The sequence below is a fragment of the Trachymyrmex septentrionalis genome, unplaced genomic scaffold, assembly GCF_001594115.1.
Source record: "Trachymyrmex septentrionalis isolate Tsep2-gDNA-1 unplaced genomic scaffold, Tsep1.0 scaffold88, whole genome shotgun sequence".
NCBI lineage: Eukaryota > Metazoa > Arthropoda > Insecta > Hymenoptera > Formicidae > Trachymyrmex > Trachymyrmex septentrionalis.
This window is the reverse complement of record NW_017306070.1, coordinates 919,334-932,248: the sequence shown is the minus strand read 5'-3', so window position 1 is coordinate 932,248 and position 12,915 is coordinate 919,334. Positions and strand designations below refer to the sequence as shown.

The 12,915-nt window shown below is 30.2% G+C and overlaps 1 protein-coding gene across 2 annotated transcripts; it reads left to right on the top strand.

Moving 5' to 3' along the window:
* The first annotated feature begins 817 nt into the window (after window positions 1-817).
* On the top strand, window positions 818-12,677 carry LOC108755509 (mitochondrial glutamate carrier 1-like). 2 transcript variants are annotated; one of them, XM_018498550.1, is made up of 9 exons: window positions 818-847; window positions 1,071-1,324; window positions 6,332-6,401; window positions 6,638-6,772; window positions 7,102-7,251; window positions 10,713-10,849; window positions 11,210-11,395; window positions 11,478-11,628; window positions 11,844-12,677. In XM_018498550.1, the coding sequence occupies exons 3-9, from the start codon at window positions 6,358-6,360 to the stop codon at window positions 11,980-11,982; spliced, it is 942 nt and encodes a 313-aa protein (XP_018354052.1). In that variant the 5' UTR covers window positions 818-847; window positions 1,071-1,324; window positions 6,332-6,357; the 3' UTR covers window positions 11,983-12,677. The 2 variants fall into 2 exon arrangements, with proteins under 2 accessions (XP_018354052.1, XP_018354053.1); XM_018498551.1 differs by having other exon boundaries at window positions 836-853.
* Window positions 12,678-12,915: the final 238 nt, after the last annotated feature.

Here is a 12,915-nt window from a genome sequence, read left to right as displayed (position 1 = left end):
ATAATTTCGTCAAAAATTGTCGTATCGAGATGTTTAAAAAAGCATTTTATAGATACAAATCTCTACTTTTCAAATCGCTACTTAAAATCACTACTTTAAATCACTTAGTGAAAAAAATTGTAGCATAATGATAAAAAATCATTTCAAAGAGAAAATGTACTTACGATTAAAGATTATAGCTTTAAAATGTTTTTTTCGTACATCGCTTTGCGACCATACTTATAAAGTTATAATATTCTATATATTGCAGAAAAATTACAATTTTTTTCTCTGCAATTATCATCTTTGTTGATAATCAAACTTTGATGATAGCACTGAAATCATAATTAAAAAAAAAAATCGAATATTATTGAGTTCTAAATGCATAAATACCACTAAACTAATAAATCATAAAATTGGTACAATATTTTCAGTTTTTAACTCTTATTTAATATTCACAAGGACGCCAACTCTCGTAAGGATGTCTTTAATAACATCTCATCGGTGGTATTAAGCATTATATTATACTTTGTTATACTATTAGTAAAAAAGACCTTATGCTTTTATCTCCAATTTTAAGAGATTCATTTCTAAGACATCCTTTCATCATTTTTTTTAGAACATAGATTAGAAATTTCTTAGAATACTATTTATTTTCTTATATTACTAATTTTTATCCTATCTTACATTTATTTTTATTTACGAGAAGTATTATAAAATATGCCTGAGAGTTACATCGACAGTCGATAACATCTTTCTTTACTTTGCAATTATCTATTGAGTCAACTTGACATTCTCTAAGATTTGTAAAGCTGCCGCTGGCTGTCTTCAATGATACTTCATCGATAGTCGTCGGGTCATCGGTGATGTAAATGTCTGTCGCGTTGTTTGTACTTTATATTGCACTCGTTGTCCGGGTGCGTTCCAAAACTTGACTCTGTCAATTCCGAGTAGCTTTGATCTTTATTCAACAATCGATGACCGATAAGGATAAAATAATACTCGAGTTGACAGAGTTGAATTTTGGAACGTAACCCTGCGGGAACCCGTCATTCGTGTGCGCGCGCATAACCGCTTCGCGAAATGTTTAGAGAAAGAATCGCCTTGATGTTCGGAGCATCCGTCGAAAGTGTCATTAACGGATCGCGCTGATGTTGCTGATGCTGTTCGCGGGATCAAAATCGGTCGACGCGAAAGAAACGAGCCTTCCAGTCGCTCACGGCTAATTGAGCCGTTACGGCTCGTATCTTTCGGCTCGCCGAGAATCAGGAGCAGGCGTAACAGTGTCAATAGGAACGTTAGTCGTGGAACGAACCACTGCGTGAACGTCAAATTCGTCTGACCGGTAAGGACCCGCCAATTTTGTTCACCGCCGAGTCGCGGACTCGCGACTTGTGCGACTTCGCTCGCTGCTGATTCGCGATTAGGAGGCGATTAGGAGGCGTTAATTCTTTTCTTTCGCGAGAAAAGGCACCAAGCGAGGAGAGGCAGGGAACGGCGTTTTATTTCCTCCAGAAGGATCGAACGCGCAGTTTCGCATTTGTTCGTAGTATTTACTTTTCAGAAATGCGCTGGAGGCTGAAAAAAAAAATAATAAATGACATAGTGCTAGCAGTCAGACGTGTTAACACCGGGACACGTGGTTCATTTTCAATATTCTTCCGTGAGATTTCGTTCGTTTCTCGTTTCTCGCGTCTACTACTTCGCACAAATGACGAATGTCGACGGCACAGTAACTCGATCAGCTGATCAATGCGACTTGGCTTTTAACATAACCTGCAAAGACTTTGCGCGCACGCGGTGACCTGGTCGATCGCATTGATCTTTACTAAAGATTCTGTAGTCGTTCGTGAATTTTTTTAGAGTAAAAAGATCGGCCATTAGCATCACTTGTCTTTTTTTACGACTGTAATATATTCTTAAATTTTATAAATTTCTTATATAGCGACTATATATTTATATATTATGTATTATAAACATATAAATATACTATTATATGTTCTGAATACATGCTGAGACCACAACTTATTATAAAAATTATGCTACAAGTCATTTATAGTGTCTGTATAATAATATATAGATATCTATTTATTTATGTATATTTAAAATTTAATGGATACTTATAAAAATCTACTCACACGAAAATCTCGTAAAAATTGGAGAAAACTAAAACTGTAGAGTAACCTGCTCCGAAATTTATAAAAAGTGAAGAAATTGGAATTTAGGATATTTCATACATTTTTAACACGAATAAAAATTTCTCTATGTTTCGTTTCAACGCGCAAAAATTCGATTCTTCAAATCTGTTAATTTGCAAATGTAACTTAACAAGTAATACCTTACTTGTAAGTGATATATCCGGGACGGAAGTACAAATCGATTCGAAACTATAAATGATCAACATTTGTTTGACGTATCATTATATATACGAATTTATTGTAAATTAATATTAATCTTTCACTTTACGATATCAGTTTTTAGCAAGTGTGAATTTGTATTATTTACTTAATTATAATTATATGATCATTATTATTTAATGTATCTATGTAATTAAATAATTAAAATATATTAGATAATCGGTAAACGAGAATGAATTAAAATGCATTGAAACTTTATCTATCCGAATGCATATTTTAAACAACAAAAACTGTTTTTGGATTCATTTGTATTCAATTCGATTCAAAAAATTGTATTTCCTATTCAAAATTTTATATTGAGAAGTATTCACTTAGATCGAAAAGTATAGAAATTTTCTTCATCCAATTCATATAAATGAATAAAAATGTATTTGGATTAAAAAAAAGATTCATTTTAACGTTCGCGAATGCGTATTTCTGAAAATATGAACCCACTTCAATCCATTTCAATCCATTCTCGATTACTGAGTATAATTAAAATTATATAATTAGTAATTAAATGATTACAATTCTATACTTAACAATGTAACTATTGTATTATATAAAAAATATAATCATAACTATTTCAAAAGATAATATTGTGTTTATGTGCGTGTGTGTGTGAGTGAGATTGCTCTCAAGAAATTTCCAAGAAGACTTATTCTTAAATTTTAATGCCGCATCGCGTTATATCGATTTTATCTTCAAAACTATTGATGATTATCACTTTTTTCATATTTCAGTTATCGTCCTACGAATTAAATTGATAGTTACTCAATATTTCTTGCTCTTATCTGTATTGCATTAAGAGCTGGAATGATAAGATAATAATATATTGTATATTATATAATAATTTCGAAATTCCAAGATTCCTTTATTCACGTTTTTTCATAAATATGTTCCTTAAATTATATTAATAAATAAGATCACGTATTTTTATGAAAAAAAGCATTAAAGATAAAAGAGTAATGTGAGCCACACCAGTTGTACTTGCGTTACAATAATGTATTATTTAAATAACTTTATTCTGTCTATCCCAGGTAACAAGCTTTGAAGTCATATACAACTTAATATTTTACGATTTCACAACAATATACCATACGTTTTAGCTTATAAACCATCCTCAGTGATAAATGAAAGAAAACTGATATAATTTAAATCAAATAATATAAATTCGGATACACACAGTGATCGCTATGCTTGATTCTGTAACTCTTAACCCTTCGTTGTCACACTTTTGTAAAGTTTTACAGTTATTATACTATATCAAATTGGCCAATTAATGCCATTTTAAAACTATTCGTCTGATACCAACAAAAAAGTATGGAATATACAATACTTTGAACATTATAAAATGTGTTTTATTAATAATAACGTAATTATTAATATAATTACAAACTAAATAATATGTTTAAAAAAATTCTGAAAACGTACACGTAAAAAAAAGTGAACTATTGTAATATAAAAAAATCACAACTTCTTCATTTTTTAACTTTTTTAATTAAAATTTTAAGGAGATATTCCTAAAATATTTTCAGATAAAAATACGTATTGATAAAAATACGTTTAGAAAAAATATTATAATACGTAAAATACTATAATAAAGTGCGCGTTTCCGAAAGAAATTTTTTTCAACATGTAAAGAAGGTATTGTTTTCTCTTTAAATAGTTGTCATACGTGTATTGATACGTTTTTAGATAGTCTAATTGTCTCAACTAACAAAAGAGACTTCTGATTAATATCACATAAGGCTCAATTACGAACGACGCCGGAAAGTTATACAGCCCAAAATTCGGACAGCTCATTTTGACTCGTGATGATAACAAAGGGTTAATGACATTTCGGAATGTTGCGTAGCTGTTTTACCTTATATAATATTTGCGCAACGATTCCGAACTGTTGTTAAGAGTTACAGAATCGGATTATTGGTATAAGATACATATTTACTCGCTAATTTAGAGCGTCGTGTGCGTCAAACCGGTGTAACGTGATTCGTGTGAAAAAAAAAAGTATTTGTCTTATTTAAACATAACGTGTACTCTTGGCGCAAGTAGAAATGTTTTATTCAAATGCTCAATTATAAATGCAAGAATTAGATACACTATTCGAATGGCAACAATAATTCTCGCGCTTAACTGCGCTTAGACACATCAGTTTTTGTATCCTACGTCTTGCTCTTCGTAGGAACCTGCTCCTCCGCAAGATATAGAGAAATTGCCTCCAAGTTAAATTTCCCTTTTCCCGTTCGTTGGGATGGGACTCGGCCACTCGGGATGAATTATAACTCGCTAGGGTGATAGCGACTCGCCCTACAGCTGTACAATGTTATGTAAGAGATCGGGAGAAGTAGATAGAAGCGAAATCAATTTGTGCGGTACAATCGACAGATTGGTAATTTGTTCCCGCTGCGTGTGTGTGTGTGTGTGTGCACGTGTACGTCTTCGATAACAATTTCTCTTCGACTGACATCGCACTGATTACGCTATTGTAGGATGTCAATGCCCGTTTTGTGCAATGAAACGAGTATGGTCTTGCACGCGATCGAATCAATTGAATTGACATCCACAGCCTTGGGAGAGAATAGGTTTTCAAGGAGATACGATGTATCAAAATACATAATTTAAACAATGAAAACAAATTCCGGAAAAGTCGTGAGTCACTGTCGGGCAATTAGAACATTATTCAGCAAGAATATATGTCAATGGCGATTATTGTACCGCGGGTCTTTCACTATCGAAAATAAAGAAGAAACGAAAATAGAAGTTACGCAGAGAAGTAAACGCGAATATAGACGAACACCTGGCTCTCGTCAGGTGCCAAGAGAGAAGAATGTTCAGTTTTCATTACATGAAAAAAAAGGATAATATTATATGAGAGGAAGAGAGATAATTTCAAATTTTGTTATTTCATAAGATTTTTCGAAGCTTTTCTACTCGTGTAATCTATCGATTCCAATACGTCTTATCACTGAAAATTGATGACAATAGTATGTACAAACATAATGCGTTAATCTTTGCTCAGAAAGTGCAATTCGTTCGACTGATGCTCTACAAAAAAATGCTTTATGTAATGCGTTGTCTACAATATGTACATAGAGTAAGAAGTAAAAGTAAGAAATTGATTAAGTACAATCGACTATTCTTCTCACATTCGATTGTGATTGGTCAATTTCTTACTCTTACTTTTTACTCCGTGTATTGTAGACAATCAAGTAAACGACGCACACAATGAAGTGGCCTTCAAGTTTTGGCACAATATTTTAACTACTGTTTAACGTGTTCTCGTAATGTCACACTTAACTTAACATTACTCTTAATTTTTGTAGACAAATATATCTTCTCAATCATTTCAAGGCTTTTCCACTACGAATTAAAGTAGCTTTGCGCACTTCATATTTATGGAACTCACATAATTGGCATTATCTGGTAGAAGAGATTACAACACTGTTTTCTTTCTTATCAACAATTTGACGTTAATCACTAATGCTGTTTCCCTCGTGAATTCTTACAATCTGTCACAATACATATATTTACAAAATTTTTTCATATTTCACATTTATGAAAATTTCTGAAAAATACTTTAAACTTCTTGAAATTTTATAAATTTTCTCTTTAGAAATTATAGAATTACGGGAATATCTTAGAATTCTGTGTTTTAGAATTTATAAAGAAAGATGTAGATTTTCTCAGCATTTTTGAAAAAAGGTCCAATTTAAATATACTCTAACAAAATCTGAAATTTTTTTTAACAAGTTATAAAATTATATAGAAATTCTAAAAAATTCTGAATTTATATAGAAATTCTGAAAAATTATATGAAGAATTTTAAGAACAATTTCCATCAGGAAAATAATATTATTATGAGACAAAAAAATTATAACTTTTTCTTTTTTCTTATTAACAATTTGACATTAATCACTTATATTATTTTTCATCAATTACATTAATTTCAACAGGTGCGGGACCATCATTTAAATCAACCATGGCACAGGACAGTCCAGCTCCGAAATCCGCAGAGCAGTTCAAGTATGTCGTTCTTGTATAAAATCTTATCTCTCGCAAAATAATATCTTGTAAAACAATGAATCTCAAATTAGAATATGCTGATTTAGAAGTGCTACAGTTTTATTTTAAATATCGTAAATAAAGTTATTAAAAAGTGTAAAATAATGAATATATTCTTCTTCTTAGAGATACATTTTAATATAAAAAATATATATAAAGAATCGTTTATGTAATATAAGTTTGCATTTATCTTCCAGACTTGTACCAAAAATTATAAACGGAGGCATTGCCGGAATTATTGGAGTATCCGTGGTTTTTCCGCTTGATTTAGTGAAAACAAGATTGCAGAATCAAGTTATTGGCCCGAGTGGCGAACTCATGTATAAGTCAATGCAAGTATTTTATTTAAAGAATTGATAACTATTAAATATAATCGTAATACAGTGCATATTATTATATAATTAAAATTAAATATCCTAATTATTCAAAAAAGCTTTGAAATATTATGTATATAAATTATATATTATTTTTAACTTATTGATAATCACAAATTATATGCAAATTTAAAGAGGATTATTATATTATTTTATATAATAAACTTCTTAATTTCACTTTTTTACGCTTTCTTGCTTTTTTCATTTAATGTGAAATAAATGTATGGAATGCAAGAAGTAAAAAACAAAGAGATTATCATAATAGAATATATTAAATTATTTTTTAGGTTTGACTGCTTCAAAAAAACTTACAAAGCAGAAGGTTATTTTGGAATGTATAAAGGATCCGCTGTAAATATACTGTTGATTACGCCTGAAAAAGCAATCAAACTTACTGCCAATGATACATTTAGGCACTACCTTTCGCTTGGACCTGGGTATGTTGCAAACAATATATTGTCTAATGTATTTTTCACATTGTCAATGATATGAGCTTGTGGTATGTGCTCCTCTCTGTGCATAACATTGTTAGCGGAAGTTAATCTGTGAGAGGTAGCATGAGAATTGTTTAATCGCATTATGTAGGTACAACATATTTTTAAAGATAGTTATTAAAGGTATTCATAATGATCTAGCATTTATTAACAATTTATATTTCTAAATTTTATAAATAGATTTAGTTTCAAATCTTTAGCATCCTACGAGTATGTACATAATACTTAACAATCCTTTCATTCTTTTAAACTTATTTTTCAGACAATTCATTACTTCTCCTTTTTCTTATGTGTGTCATCTTTTTGTTTCTCCATTCAAAGCCTTAATTCTCCATAGTAATTATCTTCTCATTGTATTAAATATTTAAAGGGGTTTATTCAAAGTTTATGGCAAGTAGGTTTCAGCATGAAATATGTTTCAAGAAATAAAATTTCTGTTGAACTATTAATAATAATGTAAAATTTTTGTAGAACGGGCTTTTCAATTAGCTGTTTATAACATCGACACAATTTCTCAGTTTATTTTATTAATTAATTTATGATAAAGGGAAATGTTTATTAAATCATTGTATTATAAACTGAGATAATATAAACACACATAACACGCGTTTACAAAGTGTTACAAAATTTATAATCAACATCACGTTAAATTAATTAAACATTTGAGTTTTTATTTTGGTTAATGGAGGATATGAATTAGTGTAGCTATGAAGCCACAGCAAGTTTAAATTACGTCAACAGCAAAGCGAGAAGCCAAAGAGTATTGATCGAGCCAAGTTGTCTACATAGTAGACAACTTGGCTCAATCAATACACAGGTATGAAAATTATTAGAATAAAAATTTGAAAATTTGAATTTGTTACATCTTTTTAGTTTCTTTGTGAAGAAAATTATATATATATAATAAATAATATGTTACAGTTTCTCTTTAACATATCCAATTTGCATTCATTCTGTCAATTTTTATTATTTCAATAGATTTTAAATGTTATTTAATATCAAAAAAATATTACCATTATTGTAGAAGTATTAGTTAATGCAAAATTTAATTAAATGATTTAATTAAGTGATTGTTTAATCAGGAAAATATAACAATATGCAGTAATATATTTCTTTAAAAAAAAAGTCGTAATTGGAAAGCCCCAAAAATTAGTAATGTAGTGCTGTATCGTTTGATCAGCAGAGCATCATAGCATTTTCTTTAGAATACCTTATAGTATATCTATCCTTATTGCTAATCACTGTTATTTATTTGTTTCGATAACTGCTTGCACTTAACACCGACACTGTCTTCCAAGTAAATTACACACAAAGTATATGTTTGATATACCAAAGTATTATTAGTAACTAGAAAAAAAAGTTTTACATTGTTGTGGATCCAATGATATTTGAAAATAATCCAGCGATCCCATTCGAAATAAGACTTATATTTGATATTCAAGAATATGCAAATGGCATTGCATTTTTCTTGTATTTTTTTAAATATTAATTTTGAGTTTATAAAATGTCTCACTTTTGCTGAGTAAATTTACAGAGTTATTATGTACTTTGTATAATATATATATTTTCAAAATTATTTTTTTAAATAAAAATTGATTATTTTAAGTTTGCGTTCCTGCGTTCCTCCTCTCTGTACACGTTTCGAAAGTTTTTTGGTTCTTTTTGGACAGATTAATTCAAACTTCTTACACATGATTTCTGGTGAGTTTTTTATAAAATGATTTTTAGGAAATTTGTTTGAACGTTAGGTATTTTATATTATGTTATTTATACGTATTTGTCCGTTACGTTTTTTTGTTTTTAATTTATCCGTTTTATTAACTAGAACTTCAACAATGACAATTTTAATACTTTTGACTGTACAACCATACGGAAATAATGTTTCGAGATCGAGACTCACCCGAACTGTGATTACTCGGATTATGCGAATACTTGCGACAATTGAATTTATTCTGTTATTTTTTATTGTACTAATGTCTGAAGAGGGCTCAAACTGGTAGCCGAAACTTGTTACTTGTAATGTATTAGTTTATAGTTTTATTATTTATTAATTTTTGGCGTGATGTTTCATCGCGTTTAATACAATATATAATTTTATGTAAAAATTAAAAAATGTGGTTGACTCTTACTTCGCCCGCTGATTGAGTTTTGTTATTATGTTTTGAAAGAGTCCTTTGAATTTGTTTATTTATTTTAAGTTATTATTTATTATTTTCATAGATATTACAATTCTATAATTTTGATTACAATTCTATAATTTTGATTCTAAATAGGTCAAAGTATTATTAAATTTTAAGACAACGAGCATAGCTTATTCTGTACATTTTTGTACAACGAAAAAGATGAGGGAATGAAGTTGAGCTCGCGCTATTATGCCAGAATCTTATATTGTTGTAAAACACATTGAAATATATTATTCTGTAATTCTAGACAACTGAAGATACCTGTTTGAATATAATTTCCGAGTTAAATGACCTGGCAAACGGTGCGAGCAACCATAACTAGCTAACCAAGTCGACGAGAGCAGGGTAATTTTTGCTTTCCCCTTTTCTTCCTTTACAAAATGATTTTTTTTAAACAATCCAAGAGTAATGACATATCAGAAACTATACAAAATTATAATTAGTTAGTAATAGTCTGATTGAGAAAGAGCGAGATAGAGAATTGCTGAAAATTTATTAAATATCAGCTAGCACTATGTATAATGCAGTGTAATTGTTAATTTTCTATTTTATAATTATAAATTGTAGCTTATCTCATTTGCTTTATTTAAAGTTATTTTCTAATATATTGAATAATTTCGACTATTTATAACTTTTATTAGTATATATGTTACATCACGCTCTATTGGAATTACATATAAATTGCGAATTATGAAGTTAACAATTTGCTTCGTTTACGTTTTTTGCCAAATAGTATTTTGATGCTCTGCGGTCCGTTAAAATATTTAACATATTGCTTATCATGCCACTAGCGTTGAATGATCTCCCTTATCCGAACTGGTACACCATTATGAACAGAACATTTTACACATATCTTTAAAAACTTCGAGAAATTAACTTTTCTTTTTAATCAATTTGAATATTTATCTAATAATACACGATTGAATCGCTGTACTGATAATTATGCTTGAATAATAATGAACGACCGAGATGATAATCGAAAATTTTGGGATATCAGTTTTGATCGATTTTAGTTTAGTGCCCGAACTTGTTTTTAATTGGAAAAATTGATCTCAAAAAATTTATCTGTTACCACTAGCCAGTCGAAAAACAATTTTCTGAAATTTAAAACACTTTTTTTCCTCGATTTTTTGAAGTCAGTCGTGTGTCAGTCTTATTTATATGTATTAAAACTTTTTACAATACTCCGTGATCCCAGGACTTTCTTAATCTGTTGTCCAGACAACAATTGCCAATAGAACGTGAAATGCTCGCCGGTGGCTTGGCAGGAGCATGCCAAATAATTATTACCACTCCGATGGAACTGCTTAAAATACAAATGCAAGATGCTGGCAGAGTCGCCATGGCAGCTAAAGAAGGTGACGAAAGCAGTCAATAACTTCTTAAAATTCTCCTTCCGCGGCTTGTCGAATCCAACAAGATTATTCGCGCGCTCGATTATTCACGTATATATCTAAATTTCTTATAATTATTGCATTGTTAATAACTTGCAATTTTGAGCAACAGTTACGCAATTCTTATTTATTGTATCTTTTATGATGTCGATTAATTGCCATGGATGACTATATATTTTTAATTAAAATTAGAAACATAATTAATCAATATAATTCGTTTGGCTCACACGATTTGCTCTCTAAAATGTGAAAATAAATCCATTTTAGAATTATTATACTGTCCGTGCTTCTAACAATAAATTGCATATCATATTACTGTTACAGCGGGCAAATTTGTGCCAAAGGTATCCGCTTGGTCATTAACGGTAGATCTACTTAAGAAACGAGGTATACTGGGGTTGTACCAAGGAACTGGCGCCACGGCACTCAGAGACGTAACGTTCTCTGTAATTTATTTTCCACTGTTCGCTAGATTGAATGATCTTGGGCCAAAACGAGAAGACGGTTCATGTAAGTAGCGATATAATCATATTATCACACGATCGACTCTAAGCGAAAATATATTAAACAGTAATGTCACTGTTACTTACAGCTGTATTCTGGTGTTCATTCCTTGCCGGATGCGCCGCCGGATCGACGGCTGCATTAACGGTAAATCCATTCGACGTAATTAAAACTAGACTGCAAGTTATCAAAAAAGCACCTGGTGATCCAACGTACAATGGAGTGTTAGACTGTATACTGTGAGTTTCTCGGAATGAAACATTCTCCTTATTCAGTTATTATTAAGTTTACAGGGTGTTTATTATCTGGAAAATTAGAAATTTTCAGGGAATTCCTTTATTTTTGAAAATCAGGGATTTTCATGGATTTTCATGAAATTTTATGTTTAAATTTAAATTTAAATTTTAATTATAAATAAAAATCTAGTTTTATAATTATTATTTTCGACTTGTAGAAAAACATTTAAGAACGAGGGACCGAAGGCATTCTTCAAAGGCGGCGCTTGCCGAATGATAGTTATAGCGCCGTTATTCGGAATTGCACAAACCGTCTATTATCTCGGTGTAGCAGAGTGGCTGCTGGGATTGAAGTGAAATCGCCATATCGCCGATTCGTGCCGTTCAAATACTCTGGGAAAACTTGACAATAATCGTTGTAGATCGTAGTTGTATTTTTGCTTGAAATTTTTGCTCTTCAATAACACAATAAGAATGTTGTTAAACGGGATCTCGCGATCGCTTATATACAAAGAAAAGTAAAAAAAGTATTAATTGAAATTGCCGTAATTCTTGCAAGTCGCAAATTGTAATAGATTCGTATATGATTGAATGGAAATATATCTCTATGTTTTACGTCCATATCCGCAAAGTGCATTAAAATTTTTAATCAAATATTGAACATTGGATCGATATAACATTCGTCTGATGCATTGTATTCTTCATTCATTTCTACGTGAAATATACGTATCGTCGATGGCTATACTGAAATATCAAATCATTAGAAAAACGTATAATTACAAATATTTCACAACTGTACCAATTACGTGTTATTCAATATTTAGGTCGTTTATGTGTCTTTCCATATAATAATAGCATTTCTTCATCTCTTCCTCATATTTTACAGACTCTATAAAATATATAATCTATAAATTATATGCGAGATCCTGCCTACGAATCATGCTCGTTGTTAAACTATGAGTGTATCGGGATCTTAATTGTTATAAATATCTACCAAACTAGCCAATTATAGTCAATTATACATATACATTAAAGACATTAAGCAGATTCAACGTGATATTTTTTAAACGTTTTTCATTAAGCATAATAGAATATTTTAGCATAATAGAATTTTGTTAAAGCTTACCGTTATCTAGTTTTCTTATTTTTATCTTATATAAAGAATTATAAATCTTTATGGCAAGCTATATGTAAACGGAAATATTACAGAAGCTTTAAAGTAATTGCAGCTGTGGTTCTTTTCATCATTTTTTCTTATCCCTTTATTTTTTTTTTATTTTTCGACAGTTC